Here is a 22005-nt window from a genome sequence, read left to right as displayed (position 1 = left end):
CATAGTAACTGTTCAGTAAATGACAGTATTATTCCCCTGACAGAAAATATTAACAACAACATTTGCTGAATGTCTGTCACTTGCCAGGTATGTGCCATCTGCCTGGGCAAATAGAGTCCCTTCTCTCACCATGAATTTTCAGCAAGGGGTAGAGTGTTGGAGGCAATCACCTAGAACCCTAGACTTTCCAGGCTGAAAAGACCCAGAGATATCACTACTCTACCTGACTCTCATTTTATAGTTGAGATAACAACTATAGTTGAGAGGTTAAATAACCTGCTCAAAATAACAGAACTGATATGTAGAGGAGCCTAAACTTGAACCCAGATCTGTTAGTGCCTGGCAGTAACAGATCTTGTTGCTTGTTGCAATCTCAGGACCTTATGGTTGTGGTGGTGGTGAAGTTGCTCAGTCGTGTCCGACTCTTTGCGACCCCGTGGACTGTAGCCTACCAGGCTCCTCCGTCCATGGGATTCTCCAGGCAAGAATACTGGAGTGGGTTGCCATTTCCTTCTCCAGGGGATCTTCCCAACCCAGGGATCGAACCCAGGTCTCCCGCATTGGAGGCAGATGCTTTAACCTCTGAGCCACCAGGGAAGCCTTATAGTCAGGGTTAGGGTTTATTGTATCTCACTGTTTATAAAGCACTTTTGATACTTGAGTTCAGGATCATTTATATAGAAGTCCATTCAGACCTTATTGGCCCCCTGTGTTCCCTGGGGCAGACCTTTCTCTAAACACCACCTACTCCTGAGGGGCCTTGTAGCTGCCCACATGGTCATCTGGATCTGGGGACAGAAGGAAAACGTCTAGAGGCTTCCAGCCCTGAGTGGCAAGATCTTGATGCCCTACTGCCTTTCCATGGCATGTGGCCAGGCCCAGTGGGCTTTGCCCTGGCATCTGGGGCACTGCATCACACCCTAGACCCCATGGACCTGGCTCTGGCAACTACTCTGGCTTCAGCCTCTGAGCCAATGACTTATTTGTCTGATCCCGTGATTCAGAATGATTCTTCAACTAGGATGACATCGAAGCATGTGACAGCCATCTCAAACCGTAAGAAAAACAGTCACCCTCACCACATCCTTTCTGAGGGTACTCCAGGTGCCACAGAGGCTCGAGGGGAATTCCAGAGGAAAAGGCAGGCAGACCCCGCCCTCCAGGGAAGGTCATGGGGACTGCAGGGAGAAATGCACACTCCGCACACGTGGAAAGGACCTGCACTGTGAGGCACCAAGAAAACATCTAAGTGAGCCCGAGCCATGTGGAGATGAAAGGAGAGGCGGAGGGTGGCTTCCTTTCCAGCATCACTGCCCCCAGGCCTGTGTCATCCATCCCGGGGAAGAGTTCCTCTGAGAACCCTGCCCCTGGGGAGGGGCAAGCACCTTCAGGGATCATCTCTTAGGGTTACTCCACTTGGCAGATGAAGACGCTGGAGGTGGGTGTGGCTTACTGGGCGTCACATTGCTCGTCTCTGGCAGACCTGGAGCCTGAGCCCAGGTGTCTGCCTCCCGGGCCAGCATTCTCTCGCTCAACCAAGAGGCCTCAAAATCTCAGTTTTCTGAAAAGTCCCCTCTCTAGTGACAATCAAAAAGAGCACAGACTCTGAGGTTAAATTGACCTGTTCCCCTAGCTGTGAAACTTAGGGTAACCCCATATGCCAAGCTCTGCCTCAGTTTCCTAATCTGTAAAATGACGTTAAGTATGACCTACCTGTGGTTGTAGTTAGGACTGAATGAAATAGTGCTATGGAGCTCCGAGTAGATGTCCAGCCCCTTGCAAGCACTGAATCAGTCAAAAAGCAAAAACAGTGTTGTTACTCCTATCGCTTTTATCTCTATCTACCTTCTCCTTGTCAGGCCCAGACCATTCTCCCTGCTGCTTTGCCTGACTCCTCTGGCACTAAAGCTCCTCCTACTAGTAACACAGACTCTGGGGGCAGTCCCAGATAAGAAGTCTAGCTCTTAGCTGGGTGACCTTCCGTAAGTCACTTAACCTCTCTGAACTTCAGTTCCTGATATATCAAAAAGACAAATCAGCGGCACAAAGAATGGTAGTGAAGGTGATTGTTATAGATGAAAAGAGGTTAATGGGACAAAAACAACAAAATCCCACATGTAAGACCGTATTTGGATCTTTTTTGGGGGATTTGATTTAACTAACTAAAAAGACATTTGAGACATCAGTAGCCCTGAAAATGGCCTTAATATTTAATAATATTAAGAAATTTTTGTTATTTTTCCTAAAATAATGGCTTGCGATTATGTAAAAAAAAAAAAAAAAGAAGAAGAAGAATCCTTGTTAGAAATGCTTACCAAAGTATTTATGGATGAAATGACTTGATGCCTAAGATTGTTTTTGAAATATTCTAGAAAAAAGAAGCGTGTCTAGATAGAGATGAAATAAGAGTGGGGAAAAGTTGGAAAGAACTGAATCTGGGTTTGGTCACGTGAATTCTTAACACTAAATTCTCTCTACTTTTGTATGGTTGGAGTTTTCATTAAGAAACAGTATAAAAATGAAGATGTGCAGAGACTTGCAAAGAGAGAAGCAGTACAATGTGGCAGTTAAGAGCTCCAGGCTCAGATGTTCCACTGATATTACATGTTGGTCTTTGCAGCTTCAGGCATGTTCTAATAACTGATAATGATACTGGTTTATGACTTCCTTCTTGGGAGGCTGGCTCTGCCACTCAGTGGCTGGGAGACTTTGGCCAAATGACTCTATAACCCAGCTGCAAAACAGGGAAAATCCTGATCCCTGCCTCACTGAGCTATTTTTTTTAAAGACTTTATTTTTTATTTGGCTGCACAGCACCATGTGTGGGCTCTTAGTTCCCCAGCAGGGATCAAACCTGGGCCCTGGCAGTGAAAGCTCAGAGTCCTAACCACTGGACCATGAGGGATTGCCTCACTGAGTTATTTTGAAGACTGAACAAGAGGGAGGGATGGATGGAAAAGGGCATAGCACAGTGTTTGGCATGCAATAAGCACTAGATACATGTTTCAATATGAGGAGCAAAGATTTGGGAGTCAGGCTACCTTGGATGTGAACTTCAGCTCAGCTCTCTTCCTCAGGGCTGTGTGACTTTGGCCAAGCCAGTTACTTCTCTGAGTCTCATTTCTTCCTGGGAAAAACAAAGATCAAAATATCTCCCTTGCAGAGCTGTTGTGAGGATTAAATGACAAGACATGTGTTGCGGCCCAGCATGGCCCATGTGGGAATTTCCTTTTCTCACCGCTTGACTTTCAGCAGTACTGGTCTTGCCAGCTCCCAGGCTGGAGTTGATCCCACTGTCCAGTTGCGTGGCTTTTGCCCCTGGACTGCCAAGTGTGGCTGCTGAAAGTCAGCCATGTGAATGGCTCCTCTCAAACGGCAAATCTGTGTTGGGAAACAGCGAGGCTCTTCTGCTCGCAGAGAGTCCTTCCACCCCTCTCTAGGGTACTTCCTCCTGTGTTTCATGATGGCTGGTCCAAACGTTTTCCACCACTCACTCATGCTGCTCGGCCCCCTGCCTCAGCCTCAGAAAGTGACCTCAACTCTCTTTCAGCTGACGGAGGTCATCAATATGAGCGCATTCCTCTCCATCTCCCAACATCTCTGATTTTAACCTCCATCCTTTCCTCTCTCCTATCCTCCCAACGCAAAGGTTGGCGTGCCCCTCTCCTTCCCAAGACTTTATTTTCTTAATTATTTTTTAAATTTTGGCTGCACTGGGTCTTCATTGCTGCACGTGGGCTTTCCCTAGTTGCAGCGAGCAGGCTTCTCATTGAGGTGGCTCATCCTGTTGCAGAGCACGGGCTCTCTAGAGCAGGCAGACTTCGGTAGTTGCAGCTCATGGGTTCCAGAGCTTGGGCTCAGTAGTTGTGGCGCGGGGGCTTAGTTACTCGGAGGCACGCGGGATCTTCTCAGACCAGGGATCGAACCAGTGTCCCCTGCATTGGCAGGTGGATTTTTAACCACTGGGCTACCTTTGAAGTGCCTTTCAAAGACTAGAATTTACTCCATCAACTCCATCCCCCATTTCCACGGTCTGCCCCATCTCAGCCAAGAAAAATTTGCTCAAGCACCCCAATCTCCCCAAAGTCAGTCAGCAGTAACCCTGTGCTTCTGTTTAATTCATTCGCTCACCTACTCACTTAAGCGGCATTTCCTTTGTGCTTACTGTGCGTCAGGTGCTGGAGGTACAGAGACGGATGTACAGAGATGATGAATAGAAACAGTCTTTGCTCTCAGAGTCTTCTAAGTTCAGAGGGAGAACCAGATGGCAAGATGACAAGTGGGATGTGAAGGTGGACTTGTGTTTGATACAGAGATTGACTGGGTGTGCAATGGGAAGGAAGGAGAAGCCCTAGGATGGCTCTCAGCCTTCTGGTCTGTGCAAATGGCTGGATGGGAGTGCTATTTACTGACACATGAGACAAAGGAATATAGAAGCAGAAGCTTGGTGGGGAGTGGTGGTGGTGCAGAGATGATGCATTCTGTTTGGGATATGGTGAGTTGGAGGGGCTATTGGGACATCCCAGTAAAGATTCCCAGTAGATCTTCAGCTTAAGGAAGAGAAGGATCTGAACTTGAATTAGAGATTTGAGAATCATTGACATATGGGAATTGGAATCCTGAATGGATGAAGAGTGCTCTGTGTTGTGAGTAACAGATTAATTACACTGTCATGACGTTTGTTCTCTCACATCTTAGAGGACATTTCCAGGGGCAGGTAAACTAGCAGCACAATGATGGCATCAATGACCCCAGTGCTTTTTGCAGTTCCTCTCTGCCATACTCAGGGGGTTGATTTCCTTCTCAGACTTGTCCCTATATAACCTCATTCAAAGGTAAGCACGAAACTATCTTCTTGCACTTTTTATCAGGGTGGAAATCCTCTATCTTTAACCTACCTCCACCAGCCTTTGGGCCTCCCTGGCCATAACCAAGTCACTTAGACAAAGGAGGATGGGATGCCACGACAGGCTGAAGCCGTTGTCTCCTATGGTCGTGGAAAGGCCCCCGTTTCCAGAGAACTGTGCCGCCTTAAGTCTGAACAAAACCAAGTAAGGAGGAAACGACAGATTCTTTTCAACTCTCATCCTCTTCCTGGCTGGTCTGGCAGGGTTGACCTACAGTTCCAGTAGAGAAATGAGGAGCTTGGGTGCCTGAGTCAAACATATCTGGGTTTTTTTTCCTAGGTCCAGGCTATATGACTTCATACAAATTATTTGACTTCTCTGTGCCTGAGTGGCCTCATCTGAGAAATGGGGTACAATAGTTCTTACATTGTTGTACCTGTTGTCTGTTGAGATGATGAAATAAAATAATGATTATGAACTGCTTAGCCCAGTGCCCAGCACATAGTAGGTGCTCAGCAAAAAACTAACCATTGACGTTCAGGAGGGACCACCTTCTCCTTGAAACTGCCCACTCCTGGGACTTGCCTGGTGGTCCGGTGACTGGGGTTCTACACTCCAGATGCAGGGGGCCCGGGTTCGATCCCTAATCAGAGACCTAGATCCCATGTGTGACAACTAAAGATCCTGCTTGCTACAACTGTGACTTGGCACAGCCAAATAAATAAACAAATATTAAAAAAGGATTTAAAAAATTTGCCCACTCTTCGTCCTCTAAGACTCCTCCTCTTTCTGTGAGGGATTGCCCCTCTTCTTCTCCTTCCCATTCCCTCCCCATCACAAGGCTAGCTTCTCTGTCCTTACTACTCACTAGGCCTTGTCTCAGGGCGTCAACCATCTACTCCTCTCTAGGCTGAGGTCATCAAACTTGTTCTCCTGCTACCCCTTCTTTGTGAGATCCTGGACACTCCTCCTGTAGGTTCTTACAGACTTTTAGGCTCATCCTGGGGCCCAGTGATAGTGTTCCCACTCTCATACCAGCACCTTATACCCATGTCCCTTTGCATGACATTCTACCTTAAAGACATTAGAGCTGCTCTAATGACTTCAAACTGCGGTGCTGGAGAAGACTCTTGAGAGTCCCTCAGACTGCAAGGAGATCAAACCAGTCCATCCTAAAGGAAATCAGTCCTGAATATTCATTGGAAGGACTGATGCCAAAGCTCCAATACTTTGGCCACCTGATGCGAAGAACTGACTCATTGGAAAAGACCCTGATGCTGGGAAAGATTGAGGGCAGGAGAAGTGGGTGACAGAGGATGAGATGATTGGATGGTATCACTGACTCAATGGACATGAGTTTGAGCAAATTCTGGGAGATAGTGAAGGACAGGGAAGCCTGATGCGCTGCAGTGCATGGGATCGAAAAGAGTCAGAACTGACTTCGCCACTGAACAACAACTCCTACCAGCCAACATGGAATATGGTCCAGAAGGATGTGGAGAAAAATGTAAATTTGTGCAGAAAGCAGAAGGGAACATCTGGATAATGTCTAAGTGGGTACACAGTGCTTCGGGGCACTACATGATAGTTATTTGTGTCTGTCTCCCTTCCTAGCCTGTGAGTTTCCCAGGGCAGGGAAAAGGATTACTCATTTATCTCTCACTTTGTTGCCTGATGTATAGATTGTCACTGTTGTTTAGTCACTCAGTGTCTGATGAATGAATAAGATTTGTGGCTTTGCCACTTACTTCCCAGATCACTTTGAATAAGATCCTTTCTTTCTTAAACCTCAGTGTCAAAATCTATAAAATGAGGAAACAGACTCTGTATCAAGGGAAGGAACCCTTGTATTAAAATGGAATTAGGGACTTCCCTGGAGGTCCAATGGTTAAGACTCTATACTTCCACTGCAAGGGGTGTGGGTTCGATTCCTGGTTGAGGAACTAAGATCCTACATGCAATCCAGAAAGAAAAAAAAAAAAAGAAAAAATATGGAATTAGTGGCCAAGGAATGGAGGGATGGGCTAGCCCTGGTTGGGGACATCTCAGGGTCTTTAGCAACATGCTGTGCTCCGTGGTAGGCCTTATCTGGGGAGTTGCCCAGGACTCCAGAGAAGGGGATGGATTTATTTAGGTCAGTGAGAGGGCATTGGCTGTTAACCCCACAAATCTCAGTGGCCCCCTCACTCCTTACCAGCCTGCTGTAGGGGGAGACTAATTTTTGGAGGAAACTCTGGGTACCAGTCCTGCCCCAAGCCTGCCCACGAACAAGTTGTTCTTGTTTTCGACCCCCATCCCAAGGGAACAGCGGCTGCTCATCCTTACATGTGATCTGAGAGGGTTGGTCTTTCAGGCCTGGAGGAAACTCAAGCTTCGCCAGCCACTTGGCACCGGAATGTTCAGCTGGTCTCCTCCTGGGGCTCATGTGACCAGGGCCCAGCTATAAATATCAGAGGGGCCTCAGACCAAGGCAGAATTTGGGCGCCAGGAGAGGAAGGCAAAGAGGCTCCGGGCGGGCATTCTGTGACAAAGACCCCCAGGTCTGCTCAGAGCGAGGCAGGTGAAGGAGGCAGCCAGGTGGGTCCCCACATCTGTCCCCAGGACAACATGGATTATAAGTCGAGCCTGATCCAGGATGGAAACCCCATGGAGAACCTGGAGAAGCAGCTGATCTGCCCCATCTGCCTGGAGATGTTTACCAAGCCGGTGGTCATCTTGCCGTGCCAGCACAACCTCTGCCGGAAGTGTGCCAACGACATCTTCCAGGTCAGTGCTGGGTCTGGCGTAGAACTGGGGCTCCAGGCAGCTACTCAGTCTTCCTGTGATGAAAGCGAAAAGAAAACTTCTCTCTTAGTCCAGAACCTTTCCAAACTGGACTTGTTTTTCCCCCCCTCACAGTGAACCCTGCCGAAGTCTCTGGAAGGGGTCGATGGGGCTGGGGAGGCGGCTCTGGCTGAAACAATTCCTTCTCCATGACGCACTTGTCCCCTCCCTACCCTGCCTGCAGCTACCCCACCCTGTCCTGAGCACCGCAGTTGACTCTCCAATCAGGAGTCAAATGCCTCAAGTGATAAGTGGGAGAGGCAGGCAGAAAGGAGAGAGAAACCAGACCCCAGGGGCTGGAGCCAGCTCCGTGGTGGCAGGGGGCCCAGATCTTTAGGAGGAGGGTGGCTGAGAGGCACTGGACAGTAGAGGCATCTTCCCCTTGAAACTGTTTCCTATAATGGGGAGCAGGAGGGGCTTCATCTCCTTAAGAAAAGAATGAGAGTGTGTGTCCATCCTGGCTAAGAGACAGGCCTCAAATTTCCCCAGAAGCACTGTACAGAATGGTCTCTATTTTTTCTTTAAAGTAGCAACTCTAGGAGCTGGCTCTAATTACATGCCCATTTCATGAATGGACAAACTGAGGCTTGGTGAGAAAAGGTTGCTCACCCAAAGTCATTCCAAGAATTACTGTGACTTGAGCCTCGGTCTGCTGACCTCCAAACCTGTTGATTCCTTAGCTGCTTCTCAGGTACTCCCTGTGTAAGTGGGCTGGCTCTCTCATATTAGGAAAGAAAGTGAAGTTGCTCAGTTATGACTAACTTTTTGCAACCCCATGGACGGTAGCCTGCCAGGCTCCTCCATCCATGGGATTTTCCAGGCAAGAGTACTGGAGTGGGTTGCCATTTCCTTCTCCAGGGGATCTTTCCAACCCAGGGATTGAACCCGGGTCTCTGGCGCTACAGGCAGCCTGTTTACCGGTCTGAGCCGAGGGGAAGCTTTAAGTCGTGTGGTTTGATGAGAATGGTGGTGGTAATCAATGGGGAAGACAGTCGGAGGTCAGAAAGGGAAGGAGCTGAGTGGGGAGCTCCAGCCTCACCTCCACCCCTGTTGCCAGTAGGCTGCCAATCCCTACTGGACCGGCCGGGTTGGCTCCGCGGCCATGTCTGGAGGCCGTTTTCGCTGCCCCTCCTGCCGCCACGAGGTGATCATGGACCGCCACGGAGTGTACGGCCTGCAGCGGAATCTGCTGGTGGAGAACATCATTGACATCTACAAACAGGAGTGCTCCAGGTCAGTGCTCCCTCCACGGGGAGGCCGTCCCCCTGCCTGAGCCCATCCTGGGCATCCAGCGCTTCGGGGCCCCATCCTCCTTCACCTGCTCTGGATCCAGTCCCCTAGCGGGAAGAGATATACCAGTTAGTCCAGACAGCCGTCTCCCTTAGGCATGAACAGAGACTCATCTTATCCCCCAGCCCTGGCTCTTAGTGTCATCCAGTGAGTGGCAGGGGACCCAGACATTAGGCTGTCCTCCTAGGAGATACTGAGACCAAAATCAGGGGACAGATGAGATGTGAGAGGGAGAGTGAGGGAGAGGGAGCCACTGGGGCTGGATAAATGGCCCTGATGAGCAGAGAAAGCGCCCAGTGAGAACAAACTGAGTTGCTCTATAATGATAACAGCAGTGCCAAACACCAGGAATGCTTCCTGCTGCTGCTTCCCAGCAGTTCTATGGATTAGCATGGCTTTCATCATCCCTGTTTCATGGAGGAGGAAGCTGAGGCTCAAAGAGGTAAAATCACTTACCCAGAGTTTCGCAGCTGAGGAGAATTGCTGGGACCCAGCCCAACCCATCTAGCTCCAACTCTCCCTGATTGTGAAATAGCCACTCATTCTTGGGCAGAATGTGTGCCTGGTGGAGGTTGTGCCGTGTTGGGGAGAGATAAAGCTACCAAGGAGATCTTTATTGATCAGCATGTCCTGGGCGTCCAGCGCTTCGGGGCCCCATCCTCCTTCACCTGCTCTGGATCCAGTCCCCTAGCGGGAAGAGATATGCCAGTTAGTCCAGACAGCCATTTCCCTTAGGCATGAAGAGAGGCTCATCTTATCCCCCAGCCCTGGCTCTTGGTGTCATCCAGTGAGTGACACCACTCTCCTCATGGCCCTTGCGGTCCCAAACCCTCACCAAATACGTGCTTGCAGGCAGTGTCCTGTGCCCCCAGAAGCCGAAAGACTAGTCCTTGTTTGAGAAAGCTCCACCCAGAGAATCGTGTCCACTACTCTGACTCTGTTACTCAGGCACTGTAGGGTCGTGGGTGAGTCTCTGGGCCTCTATCTCCTCTGTCTCCAGAAATGGACAGTAAGAGATGCGATTATGACTATCAAATAGGATGTTGATAGGAAGTGTTCAAGATGGCAAGTATTTATTGAGCATCCACTGTGTGCAGCGCCGCACTAAGCATTTTCCATGCGTTATCCCCACTTTAATTCTCACAGTAATCCTTTAAGCCATTTTTACCCTCATTTTCTGATGAGAAAATGGAGACTCAGAGGTTTGTCCGAGGCCACTCAGCTAGCAAGAGGTGAAGCTGAGAGGGAGCCTGTCTGACTGACTCCATGGTGAACATTCTTAACTGCTACTGCCTCTCATGTTGCCGGAGTTCAACACTACAAAAATGCAGTTATGTTGTTGATCATGATCATAATAAATCATTGCACCAAAATAAGAGAGTCAACCTAGGAAGAGGAAGTTGTGTTTGAGCCCTCCCAGGCCTTTGCCCAGAACTGAATGATGACGATAGTTGTTGAGGTTCTGCTCCCTCCTGCCATGGTCTCAGTAGCTTGGCGGTGAAACCAGGGCTCAGAGAGGTGAAATCACTTGTCCAAGGTCACCATGAGTAAGCGGCAGAAGAGTGTGGACTTGAACCCTGACGCTGGCGCCCGGGGTGGGAGGATGGGCATCTGGGATGATGGGGGACACGGGCATCAGACTGCAAGATCGTGCCTCACCTTTGCACCTGCTCTCACCCCAGGGCTCCCTTCCTGGAGGGCAGAGACAGGTGCCAAAGGGAGAGCCCTGCCAGCGTGGGGGGCCCTGGGAAGTCAAGTCTGGAAAGGAGCTTATTTAAGATCTTGAGGGGACAGTAATGCCCTGGGTGTGATCAGTCATGCAGGGCTGTTTGGAGGGGAGGCACTGACCTGATGGGGGAAAGTCACCATTTATGACCTGCCTGCCTTCGCTCAGTGGTAAAGAATCTGCTTGTCAATGCAGGAGACCCAGGAGATATGGGTTCAGTCCCTGGGTTGGAAAGATCTCCTGGAGAAGGAAATGGCAACCCACTCTGGTATTCTTGACTGGAGCAATCCACGGACGGCGGAGCCTGGTGGGCTACAGTCCATGGGGTCGCAGAGTCAGACAGTTCTAGGTGACCGAGCATGCACGCACACCGCTGTGTAAGGGGCTGGGAAATCAGAGATGACGTAGACGCGCTGTTGACTCTAGGTGAGTGTAGAGTTAGCCGGGGCAGTAAAACCTAGACTCAAAAAACTGAATCTCAGGGAGGAAGTGACTGTGAGAGAACCCGAGGCCCTAAGAGGAGAGAGATGAAGGGAGAAAGTCATCCTAAGAGTGTGTGTTTGGGAAGAAAGAGAAAGAAGCAACTCTGGATCCTGAAAAGACTCTCAGGTTGGAAATTAAGGCTTGTGCTGGGCCATTGGATGGCCCTGGGCTGCCTCTGCTTTCGCTGAGTGACTTGGGACACACATACCACCTCCTTCTCAGAGCCTTGGTACACCTTCATGGCATGTTTACTGATGTATTCTTCCCACCCATATTTAATCACCACCTTCTCCATGTAGGCACTGTACACTGCAGATTTAGGGCTGAAGACTACAGGCAAGTTTCCCTGCTTTGACGGAGATTACAGTCTGGTGGATTAAATATAGAATTCAGTGAGGCCATGAATATAAATTGCTTTGTTGGAAGCCCAACCTGCTGTAACCAAGAGCCTGGTGACTATAATTAGAACAAATGAACCTTAGCCTCCCCTGCCCTGACTTGCTGGGCGACCTTGGGCAAGTCCATTCACCTTTCTGGGACCCAGTTTCTTCTTTTCCAGAATGTCTCAAAATGACTCTGGGATCCTGCATCTTTTTTCCAGGTCCTGCACTAGCCAGGCCTGGGCCAACTCCATCACTGGAGTTTGAATCCTAGTCTTGGTGTCATTGGCTTCCCTGGTTCTGGGCCCTCAGAGAATGAAAAGAAAAGGATTCAGGACAGACAACCGGGTTGTAGATATGGAGTGGGATGGGGGGCTCCGGGGGCTGCAGGGGAAGACAGGGATTTGAGACCCCACCTCGTGACTGATGACTCTTCTCCACTCCAGCCGGCCGCTGCAGAAGAGCAGCCACCCCATGTGCAAGGAGCATGAAGATGAGAAAATCAACATCTACTGCCTCACGTGCGAGGTGCCTACGTGTTCCATGTGCAAGGTGTTCGGAGCCCACAAGGCCTGCGAGGTGGCTCCCCTGCAGAGTGTCTTCCAGGGCCAGAAGGTACTGGCCTGAGTGCCTCCCACCCCAAGCCCAGGCCTGCTGGACAGATGATTCAGGATGAGGACTTGATCCCCGTAGATCTGCTGAGCCGGCCTTTCAGGAATAGTCCCCCTGGAGGGATGTCCTGGGCCGCAGGGAGAACTGCCCTTGCCTTCCTTGGGGAGATGGCTGAGCTCATGAGTTATACTTAGAGCCGCTTGAGGGCACCTGGGTACAGCCCCAAGGGAGAGACCAGATCCCAGGGCCAAGTCACCCGGGTCCTCTCAGGCCACGACTTCTATAATCCAGTGTGGTTTGGGCCCCTGCTGCCTCTTCCTGTGCTGGTCACCCCTCCCCAGATCCCCCTGCAGCAAGAGGCAGCCTTCTCCCTGGGTCCCTGGGCCTGTGAGAGCCCCACCACCCTGTATATGCAATAAGCTGTGGCTTCCAAGGTGACTCAGTGGTAAAGAATTCACCTACCAATCCATGAGACACAGATTCAATTCCTGGGCTGGGAAGATCTCCTGGAGAAGGGAATAGCAACCCACTCCAGTATTCTTGCCTGGTAAATCCATGGACAGAGGAGTCTGGTGGGTTACAGTCCCTAGGATCGCAAAAGAGTCAGACACGACTTAGTGGCTAAGCAACAATAACCCTTTTCTTTACTCTTTCCTCCCCTCCTTCCTCTCTTCCCTTGATCTTTCTCTTCTAGAATTCTCCAACCTATTTTTTTTTTTTTTTCTGAATCCTTTCATTCCCAGAAACAGGCCCCTCCTTGGCCAGCACATTGCTGTGCATTTGGGGCAGCTCACGTCCCCTCTCTGTGCCTCCACTGTGATATGGGGGATGCAGTGTCTCTCTGGTGTTCTCTGCTCTGGACCTGAGCTGCACCCCAGAAAGAGGCTCTTTCTAGCAGAGAGGGGAGTGAGGGTGCTGGGTTGCTGCCACTCCCATGAGGGTGGGCCCTGAGACTGTTTCTGTCTCTCCTCTCCTGTTCCCCCCACCGTCCCTCCCATCTAGACTGAGCTGAGTAACTGTATCTCCATGCTGGTGGCAGGGAACGACCGTGTGCAGACCATCATCACTCAGCTGGAGGACTCTTGTCGAGTGACCAAGGTGACGGGGAGCATAGCTGGGCCTGGGTGTTTGAAGCCTCCCAGGGCAACCTGGTCTCTGGGGTGGCTTCCCCGTGGAGCCTGGGCCAGGAGTGTTCACACAGGGATGGTTGGGGAGGGAATGACTAATCCATTTATCCATTCACTCACAAAAGTTTCTTGAGGACAGCTGGGTACCAGGCTCTGCCAAAGATGCTGGGGATGGGGTGACGAGGAATACAGACCAGGTCCCTGACTTCAGGCAGTGTCCCCTTCAGTCATTTCCACCATTTATTCAGGGAACTAATAGTTCTTAGAGCATTGTTCTCCAGTGTGCTGTACACTAAAGCTTCTCAGACTTTAATGGGAAACTTGAAATCACCCTGAGATTTTGTCAGAATTCAAGTTCTGATTCAGTAGGTCTAGAAGGAGGCATGAGATTTTGCTTTTCTAACAAGCTCCCAGGATTTGCCCAAGTTGCTTGTCCATGGACCACACTCTGAGGAGCAACACTGTAGAGGCAGAGGACCCTTTTCTATTCTTGCAAAAGCATCCATGATTTTTCATATCCCCTTGAGGTGGGGACCTGGGAATGACATGGGGGGTTGGGAGTGATCAGTGTATTTCTAATGGGTAGAGTTGTGTGAGTATAGGTTCAGAGAAGGAAGAAGGATGTTATTATCCATGAGGGGCCCCCAGTCTAATTAGATGCTACTATTATACCCAGTTTACAGGTAAGAAAACTAAAATGTAGCGTCAGTGTTGGACAGCAGGGAGCCTCAATGTGGATACCATTGCCAGGGGTCGGTGGGGGGCTGCTTCTCCACTTCTCTGGGGACCAAATGATGCAGAACTTCCCAAATCTGGTCTTGGTCCTAAAGTGGAGAAAGAATGTGACTGGGGGGCACACAGGAGGCCCATATATGTCATCCCGCCTGACCCTAGAGTCTCCACTTTCGAGGAAAGGTGTAGCTTTCTCTACAATGCCAGCCTCCAAACATTGCTGGCAAACCCTAGCAAATGCTTTCTTCCGGCTAAGGCTTTGTTTCGTGTTCTGCAAAATGGGGGTGCGGTAAATCCCTCCCAGCTCTCGACTCTTCATTCCTAGCACACCCATCCCAGGAAGGAAGGGTAGGGGATAGGAAGGAGGACCTGCAGGACGTGACTCGGAGATCTCTGTCCCCAGGAGAACAGTCACCAGGTGAAAGAGGAACTGAGCCAGAAGTTTGACATGCTGTACGCCATCCTGGACGAGAAGAAGAGCGAGCTGCTGCAACGGATCACGTGCGAGCAGGAGGAGAAGCTCGGCTTCCTCGAGGCCCTCATCCAGCAGTACCGGGAGCAACTGGACAAGTCCACCAAGCTGGTGGAGACGGCCATCCAGTCTCTGGACGAGCCTGGTGGCGCCATCTTCCTCTCGGTGAGCAGTCCTGGGAGGGGGTGGGCCTTCAACTCAGCAGCTCCAAGGGGCAAGCTGGGCTCCATCTCTGATCACCAAAGACTAAGCCTTTGGGGAAGTTATTTCAAGCTCATTCATATTTAAAGACTCAGCTGCATGTGCTGTGCTTAGTTGCTCAGTCGTGTCCAGCTGTTTGTGACCCTATGGCCTGTAGCCCGCCAGGCTCTTCTGTCCATGGGGATTCTCCAGGCAAGAACACTGGAGTGGATTGCCATGCCCTCCTCCAAGGGATTTTCACAACCCAGGGATTGAACCCAGGCCTCCTGCTTTGCAGGTGGATTCTTTACTATCTGAGCCACCAGGGAAGTCCAAGAATACTGGAGTGGGTAGCCTATCCTTTCTCCAGGGGAACTTCCCCACCTAGGAATCGAACCGGGGTCTCCTGCATTGTAGGCAGATTCTTTACCAGCTGAGCTACCCAGGAAGCCCCTATCTGCATAGTGAGCATGTAACAATTTCTCCCTCCCTTCCTCTCAACTGATTTTATGAGGATCAAATAAAAGGATGCTTGTGAAATGGCTTTGCAAGCTGCAAAATACAGTGCCCATGTGGAGACTATTAACTGAGCACCTGGTGTAGGCCAGTTGCTGAGATGCAGAGACAGATGAAAGAGACAGCCCTACCCTAGAAGAGCTTGTTGGGGGAAACATGAAGGGATCAGCTGTAAGATTTTGTAAGGAAGAATTAAGTTCAATAAAAATTTCCTAAGCACATACTGTGGGCCAGGCTTTGTGTTAGACATCGGGTATAAAAAGGTGATTAGAATCTGATTCTCATCTTGGGGATTTCCGTGTTTAAGAGTGCTTAGGTGAATACTCCTAGAATTCAAGCTTCCTGCCACAACGGGAGGGTCCTAGGATAATGACCAAGGCCTGCACAGACCGTGGACAGAGGGAAAATCCACGTTCTGTTTGGCTGAAGCCGATGAACAGGTCAAAGCTGGGCAAGGGTATGGCACCAAGTGTGCATCGACAATGCCTGGTCACCGGTTTTGCTGATTTCCTGGGGCTCCCCTTTCTGCAGTTCTAACTCTTTGCTCTTTCTCTCCCCCAACAGAGTGCCAAGCAGCTCATCAGAAGGTCAGTGTCTCCCCAGGGCTGTGAGTCAAGGCCCCAGTTCCCCTCAGGGCCTCTGACATGTTCAGAAGGCCTCCTCCTTTGCATTAGTTCTGCTGGGAGGGGCTACCCCCGGGCTACCTTTCCTAGCCTTTGCATCCCTGCTGTCTTAGACAACTATTCTGCTTGTGACCCAAGGGAAAATACTCCACCCTCCAGGGAAGCCTCTGGATGCAAGGCCTGGGTGTGGACACAAGCGTGTGCCCTGGTGTAAGTTGGAGCTTCTCATTGTGCCCCTCCCCCCTTTTCTCTCTGCCCCACAGCATCGTTGAAGCTTCCAAGGGTTGCCAGCTGGGGAAGATAGAGCAGGGCTTTGAAAACATGGACTACTTTGCTTTGGACTTAGAGCACGTAGCTGACACCCTGAGGACCATCGACTTTGGGACAGGTAAGGGATTATTTCCCCTGGAAGTCAGCTTCCCTCCCACTGAGCCCCACCTGGAGGCAGATACACTGCCAAACATACCCAGATATCCATCAGACTTGTACAGTCAACATCTGGATGAGCCCAGCTCAATAAATTATGTATGGATCTGCTATAGGGAGGAACTTGGGGTGATAGAAACAGCAAGGCAATTTGGAATCAGGCAGTTCAGTTCAGTCCAGTCACTCAGTCGTGTCTGACCCTTTGCAGCCCCGTGGACTGCAGCACACTAGTCTTCCCTGACCATCACCAAATCCCGGAGCTTGCTCAAACTCACATCCATCAAGCTGGTGATGCCATCCAACCAACTCATCCTCTGCCGTCCCCTTCTCCTCCTGCCTTCAGTCTTTCCCAGCATCAAGGTCTTTTCCAGTGAGTCAATTCTTTGCATCAGGTGGCCACAGTATTGGAGTTTCAGCTTCAGCATCAGTCCTTCCAATGAATATTCAGGGTGGATTTCCTTTAGGATTGACTGGTTTGATCTCCTTGCTGTCCAAGGGACTCTCAAGAGTCTTCTCCAACACCACAGTTCAAAAGCATCAATTCTTCAGCGATCAGCCTTCTTTATGGTCCAACTCTCACAACCATACATGACTACTAGAAAAACCATAGCTTTTAGGCAGACCCTTTGTTGGTAAAGTAATGTCTCTGCTTTTTAACATGCTGTCTAGGTTTGTCATAGCTTTTCTTCCAAAGAGCAAGCATCTTTTAACTTCATAAAATCAGGCAGACCTAAGATCAAATCTGGTTCTGCTACTTCTATTTTTTTTTTTTTTTTTTGCTTCACTGGGTCTTTGTTGCTGTGTGTGGGCTTTCTCTAGTTATAGTGAATGGACTTTTCTCGTTTTGGAGCACAGGCTTACTTATCCTCCCACAGGTGGACTCTTTCCAGGCCAGGCATGGAACCAGTGTTCCATGCATTGGCAGGTGGATTCTTAACCACGGAACCACCCAGTTCTGCCATTTCTTATCTTGTGTGGCATTTTGATGGTTCCCTCCACCTCTCTGAGCTTCATTTCCTCACTTTAAACTTAGGTTACAAATCGGCCTACTGATAATGACCACCGAATGATGCTGTGCAACAAATAAGACATTGATTCAGAGGCCTCTGTAGGGTACTAGACATATACTAGTTATTGCCTAAATCTAGTCTTAGCTTCAGCTTCCTATGCTGTAAACTTGGATACTCAGGCACCTTAATTTATCTATATTCTGTCCTTGCTTCTGTCTATGATTACTTTTCCACAGCGTACCTATAATAATTTTAACAATATAGCCATAACAATAATAAAGGAAAAATAATAAGAAGAATGAGGAACCAGATGGAGAACAAAGATATTGATGGTTCACTCAAGGTTTCACAGTTGAAAGGTAGCTAGTTAGCAACAAAGAGAGGGAGGGCAGATCCAGTTCTGTTGAATGTTGCCTTTGTGTGAGAAATAATGCTCCAGTGGTCCGCTGAGAGTAAGAAAGAGGGGTAGGGGTCGTGTAGGGGCAGGGAAGAGCTGTGAATGGGCTTGCAGGAGAAAGAAAAGCTTCTTGACACCTCCTGTGTCTGCTCACCTGCAAGCTTTCAGAATCCGGAGTGTTAAATCCATTCTCAGAAAGCCAAATATACTCTATTCTTGGGTAAGGACGACATACATCCCAAAGCTGAGGTGTCAATGAAAGTGTTAGTCGCTCAGTTGTGTCCAACTCTTTGTGACCCCATGGACTGTAGCCCACCAGGTTCCTCTGTCCATGGGATTCTCCAGGCAAGAATACTAGAGTGGGTTGTCATTTTCTTCTCCAGGGGATCTTCCCGACCCGGGGATCGAACCTGGGTCTCTGGCATCGCAGACAGATTCTCTACTGTCTGAGCCACCAGGGAAGTTGCCAGTCACCAGGGAGGTGTCAATGGACTTGGGTAAATCCATGGCTGTAGATCATCTGGGCTTCCCACGTGGTGTTAGTGGTAAAGAACTCAGCTGCTAGCCAGTTCCATCCCTGGTTGGGAACCTGGTTCCATCCCTGGTTGGGTTCTTCCCGGGTTGGGAAGATTCCCCTGAAGTCATCCTCCCTAAACTAAGATATTCAAGAGTGGATCATATTATGTGAGCAGTCTGACACTGTGAATACCTGCACTGCCTTCAGTAATCTCCCTGAGCCTTTCTGTGTCCTCACGGGTAAATGGGGAGAGTACCCATGGCTACCATTCATTGAGAACTTTCTGTGTCCTGGCCACTGAGCCCTGGACATGAATTCTGTTGTTTAATACAACAACTTTAAGAGGTAGTTCTTTTGTAGTCAAGGCAATAACACCCAGGAAAGGTGGGAGAATGGATCCATGACCACGTACGACTGAGTCCGTTTGCTGTCCACCTGAAACCATCACAGTGTTGTTAATCGGCTATACTCCAATATAAAATAAAAAAATAAAACCAAGGAAAGGTGAGTGACTTGCAGAGGCCACATGGGCAGTAAGTGTAGGTTCCACCGAGGGTCATCTGGGGATTGTATGAGGCAACGCGTGTACAGTCCTTAGCACAAGTTAGCACTTGGCACATAGTAAATTCTTAGCAAATGCTGCTGTAAGTAGTTAATTGTAATAATGGTTTAAACCACCCCCACACACACACACACACAAAAATTCCTTGGGTTATGCACAGATCCCAGTTGTCAGTTTGGAGGAATTAACTCTTTCAAGCCCTTCTCCAGATACTCTTGACAAAGAGTCTGTACTGACCCCTTCAGGGCACCCAAAGGCTCAAAGAAGGGGCTTGGGAGAGGGGGTGGGGAAGGGGCCTGTCCCCTGTGAGTAGAGCCTGAAGGCAAGACCCCAGGACGGGAAAGTGAGCACAGAGCTTGTACCATAGTCACCATCTGGGGCTCAGTTTCAGGCAGCTAATGAGCAGATGGCCCCTGAAGGGCTTCCCACCCTGTATCCATGGCCCTGTAGGCTAAGGAATGTGGGAAACTGGACAAGGAGTATGAAGCAAGCAAATTTCAAAGACTGAGCAAATTCCTTCAGGATAAGGACTCTGATTCCTGGGGACCAAGGCATTTCCCTGCATCTCCCAGGGAATGACACTCTGTGTGCAGAGGCAGACGGTCTGGGTGTGCATTGCCGGGGTCTCCTCTGGCCACAGGCAGACCAGGGAAGAGATGCTGCTGCTCCCAGAACAAAGGAGGTCTTGAGCCTCCCTGCCTTGGAGCCTGCTGGAGGAGGGAGGACCAAGCCCATCACCTCCTGGGCCCCTGAGGTCACCACATGGCCCTTTGATCCTGACTGGACAGTGAGAGATTTTATTTTGGGGGGCTCCAAAGTCACTGCAGATAGTGACTGCAGCCATGAAATTAAAAGACGCTTGCAACTTGGAAGAAAAGCTATGACCAACATAGACAGCATATTAAAAAGCAGAGATATTACTTTGCTGACAAAGGTCTGTCTAGTTAGAGCTATGGTTTTTCCAGTAGTCATGTATGGATGTGAGAGTTGGAGTACAGAGAAAGCTGAGTGGCAAAGAACTGATGCTTTTGAACTGTGGTGTTGGAGAAAACTCTTGAGAGTCCCTTGGACAGCAAGGAGATCCAACCAGTTCATCCTAAAGGAAATCAGTCCTGAATATTCATTGGAAGGACTGATGCTGAAGCTGAAACTCCAATACTGTGGCCACCTGATGCAAAGAACTGACTCACTGGAACAGACCCTGATGCTGGGAAAGATTGGAGGCAGGAGGAGAAGGGGACGACAGAAGAGGAGATGGTTGGATGGCATCACAGACTCAATGGACATGAGTTTGAGCAAACTCCGGGAGTTGGTGATGGACAGGGAGGCCTGGTGTGCTGCAGTCCATGGGGTCGCAGTCAGACACGATTGAGCGACGGAACTGAACTGGGTGCCTCCAGCCTGGATCTCCTTTGAACTTCTCCTCTGAGACACCAGCCCCAACCTAAGGCAACTGTTCTTTGTCACACACAGATGAGGAAGAGGAGGAGTTCATTGAAGAAGAAGATCATGAAGAGGAAGAGTCCACAGAGGGGAAGGAAGAAGGTGAGATGCCCACCTACCTCCACTTTTTCATTCCTCCAGTGACAACTTGAGATCCCTACTGAGTGACTCTGGGGGTGATGTTTCCAGTCCCCAGCAGGGGTTTTAAACCCTTTTTAAGAGTGTTTAAGGTAAAATTAAAAAAGAGATTTGAAGGTAAAATCCCGTTCCCTTTTCTCTTAGAGAAGTCCCTCCAACTATTCATAATAAAGAGCTCTCACTTTACCTCTAAATGACCTTCCTAAATGGAAAGTGACACAGTATAACAGAAGTCATAGAGAGAGCACTCAGGCTTGGCTCAAAATTCAAAATTAAAAAAATTAGTTGTCAGCATTTTAAAAATTAGTAGTCTTTTTTTTTTTTTTTTTAAAGGAGCTTTTGTTTTTTAAAAAGAAGATTTCAATTAAGAATTTGGATTTTCATCTTGTGAAAGCTTGGAAAGAGCGAACCATGCTGGGGCTTCCCTGGTGGCTCAGTGGTAAAGAATCCGCCTGTAATGCAGGAGACATGGGTTCTATCCCTGGGTTGGGAAGATCCCCTGGAGAAGGAAATGGCAACCCACTCCAGTATTCTTACCTGGATAATCCCATGGACAGCAGAGCCTGCTGAGCTATAGTCCATGAGGTCACAAAAGAGTTGGACATAACTGAGCAACTAACACTTTCACTTTTCAGCCATCTGTAGTTTTTTTGCATTGGATCTGCAATCCATAGCATTCAGGCAGCTAAATTCCATTTTGATTTTAAAAGGAGGAGGTCAGGCAGGAGTTAGCGATCACTCAGTCATGTCCGACTCTTTGTGACCCCATGGACTGAAGCCTACCAGGCTTCTCTGTCCATGGGATTTTCCAGGCAAGAGTACTGGAGTGGGGTGCCATTTCCTTCTCCAGAGGATCTTCCCAACCCAGGCTCTAAGCCAGGTCTCCCCTATTGTAGGCAGATGCTTTACCATCTGAGCCACCAGGGAAGCCCAGGCAGGAACTGGGGTTTGATAACTTTTCCCCCGCAGCTTGGTAAGCCCTGCATCCTCCTGCGTTCCCATCTCACCTTGTTTTTCTTTGTCTTTTTCTTTCAGGACACCAGTAAGGAGATGATGAGGGAGAGACCCTCTAGATGCAGAGAGACCGGGGAGGGTGGGGATGGGCCCAGCTGCCTTAGTGACAGGCCCAGGGTGGGGGGGGTCAGGGCCCCTGGAGGGGCAACGGGGAGGTGTGTCTTCTCTCTGCTCAGAGAGCAGGAACTAGGAGTAGGGCCCCACCGCGGTGTCCAGCGTTGCGAACCAGAATTGGAAACGTGCTTGAAACAACCACACTGGATTCTTTTCTACGTTGGTGCAAAATGGAATATTTTGTACATTTTTTAAATGTGATTTTTGTATACTTGTATATGTATGCCAATTTGGTGCTTTTTGTAAAGGAACTTTTGTATGATAATGCCTGGTCATTGTGTGACTGGCGATTGTTATAAAGAAGGGAAGGAAGCCAGGTTGATACAGCTGCCCACTTCCTCTCCTTGGTGGGAGGACTTCGTAGCACTCACAGGTCCAGGAAAGGATAATGTACTGTATTTCAGTGTCTATACCCCACATAAGGGACGGTGACCGAGTTCGTGTTATATGTTGTTTTAATAAACGCACAGAGCTTTCTTCCAATTATTACTAAAAGAGCTGGGTTTCATTCAGCCTTATTTTTCAGTGAGGAGAGTTCAGGGCAGACGGACAGAAGGCCTGCTAGAAAGTGTA

At 49.3% G+C, this 22005-nt stretch overlaps 1 protein-coding gene across 2 annotated transcripts; it reads left to right on the top strand.

Annotated features, from left to right (window-relative positions):
* The first annotated feature begins 7310 nt into the window (after positions 1-7310).
* On the top strand, positions 7311-21929 carry TRIM63 (tripartite motif containing 63). 2 transcript variants are annotated; one of them, XM_040229645.1, is made up of 9 exons: positions 7313-7613; positions 8731-8903; positions 11996-12164; positions 13164-13259; positions 14424-14657; positions 15753-15775; positions 16075-16199; positions 20197-20268; positions 21340-21929. In XM_040229645.1, exons 1-9 carry the CDS (start codon positions 7455-7457, stop codon positions 21348-21350), a joined length of 1062 nt encoding a protein of 353 aa, XP_040085579.1. In that variant the 5' UTR covers positions 7313-7454; the 3' UTR covers positions 21351-21929. The 2 variants fall into 2 exon arrangements, 1 of the variants encoding a protein (XP_040085579.1); XR_005719129.1 differs by having other exon boundaries at positions 7311-7613; positions 15753-16199.
* The last annotated feature ends 76 nt before the right edge of the window (positions 21930-22005 follow it).

The sequence above is a fragment of the Oryx dammah genome, unplaced genomic scaffold (genome assembly GCF_014754425.2).
Source record: "Oryx dammah isolate SB20612 unplaced genomic scaffold, SCBI_Odam_1.1 HiC_scaffold_27, whole genome shotgun sequence".
In the NCBI taxonomy this organism is placed as follows: domain Eukaryota; kingdom Metazoa; phylum Chordata; class Mammalia; order Artiodactyla; family Bovidae; genus Oryx; species Oryx dammah.
The sequence above is the reverse complement of the archived record's forward strand: the minus strand, read 5'-3'. Positions and strand labels throughout refer to the sequence as shown.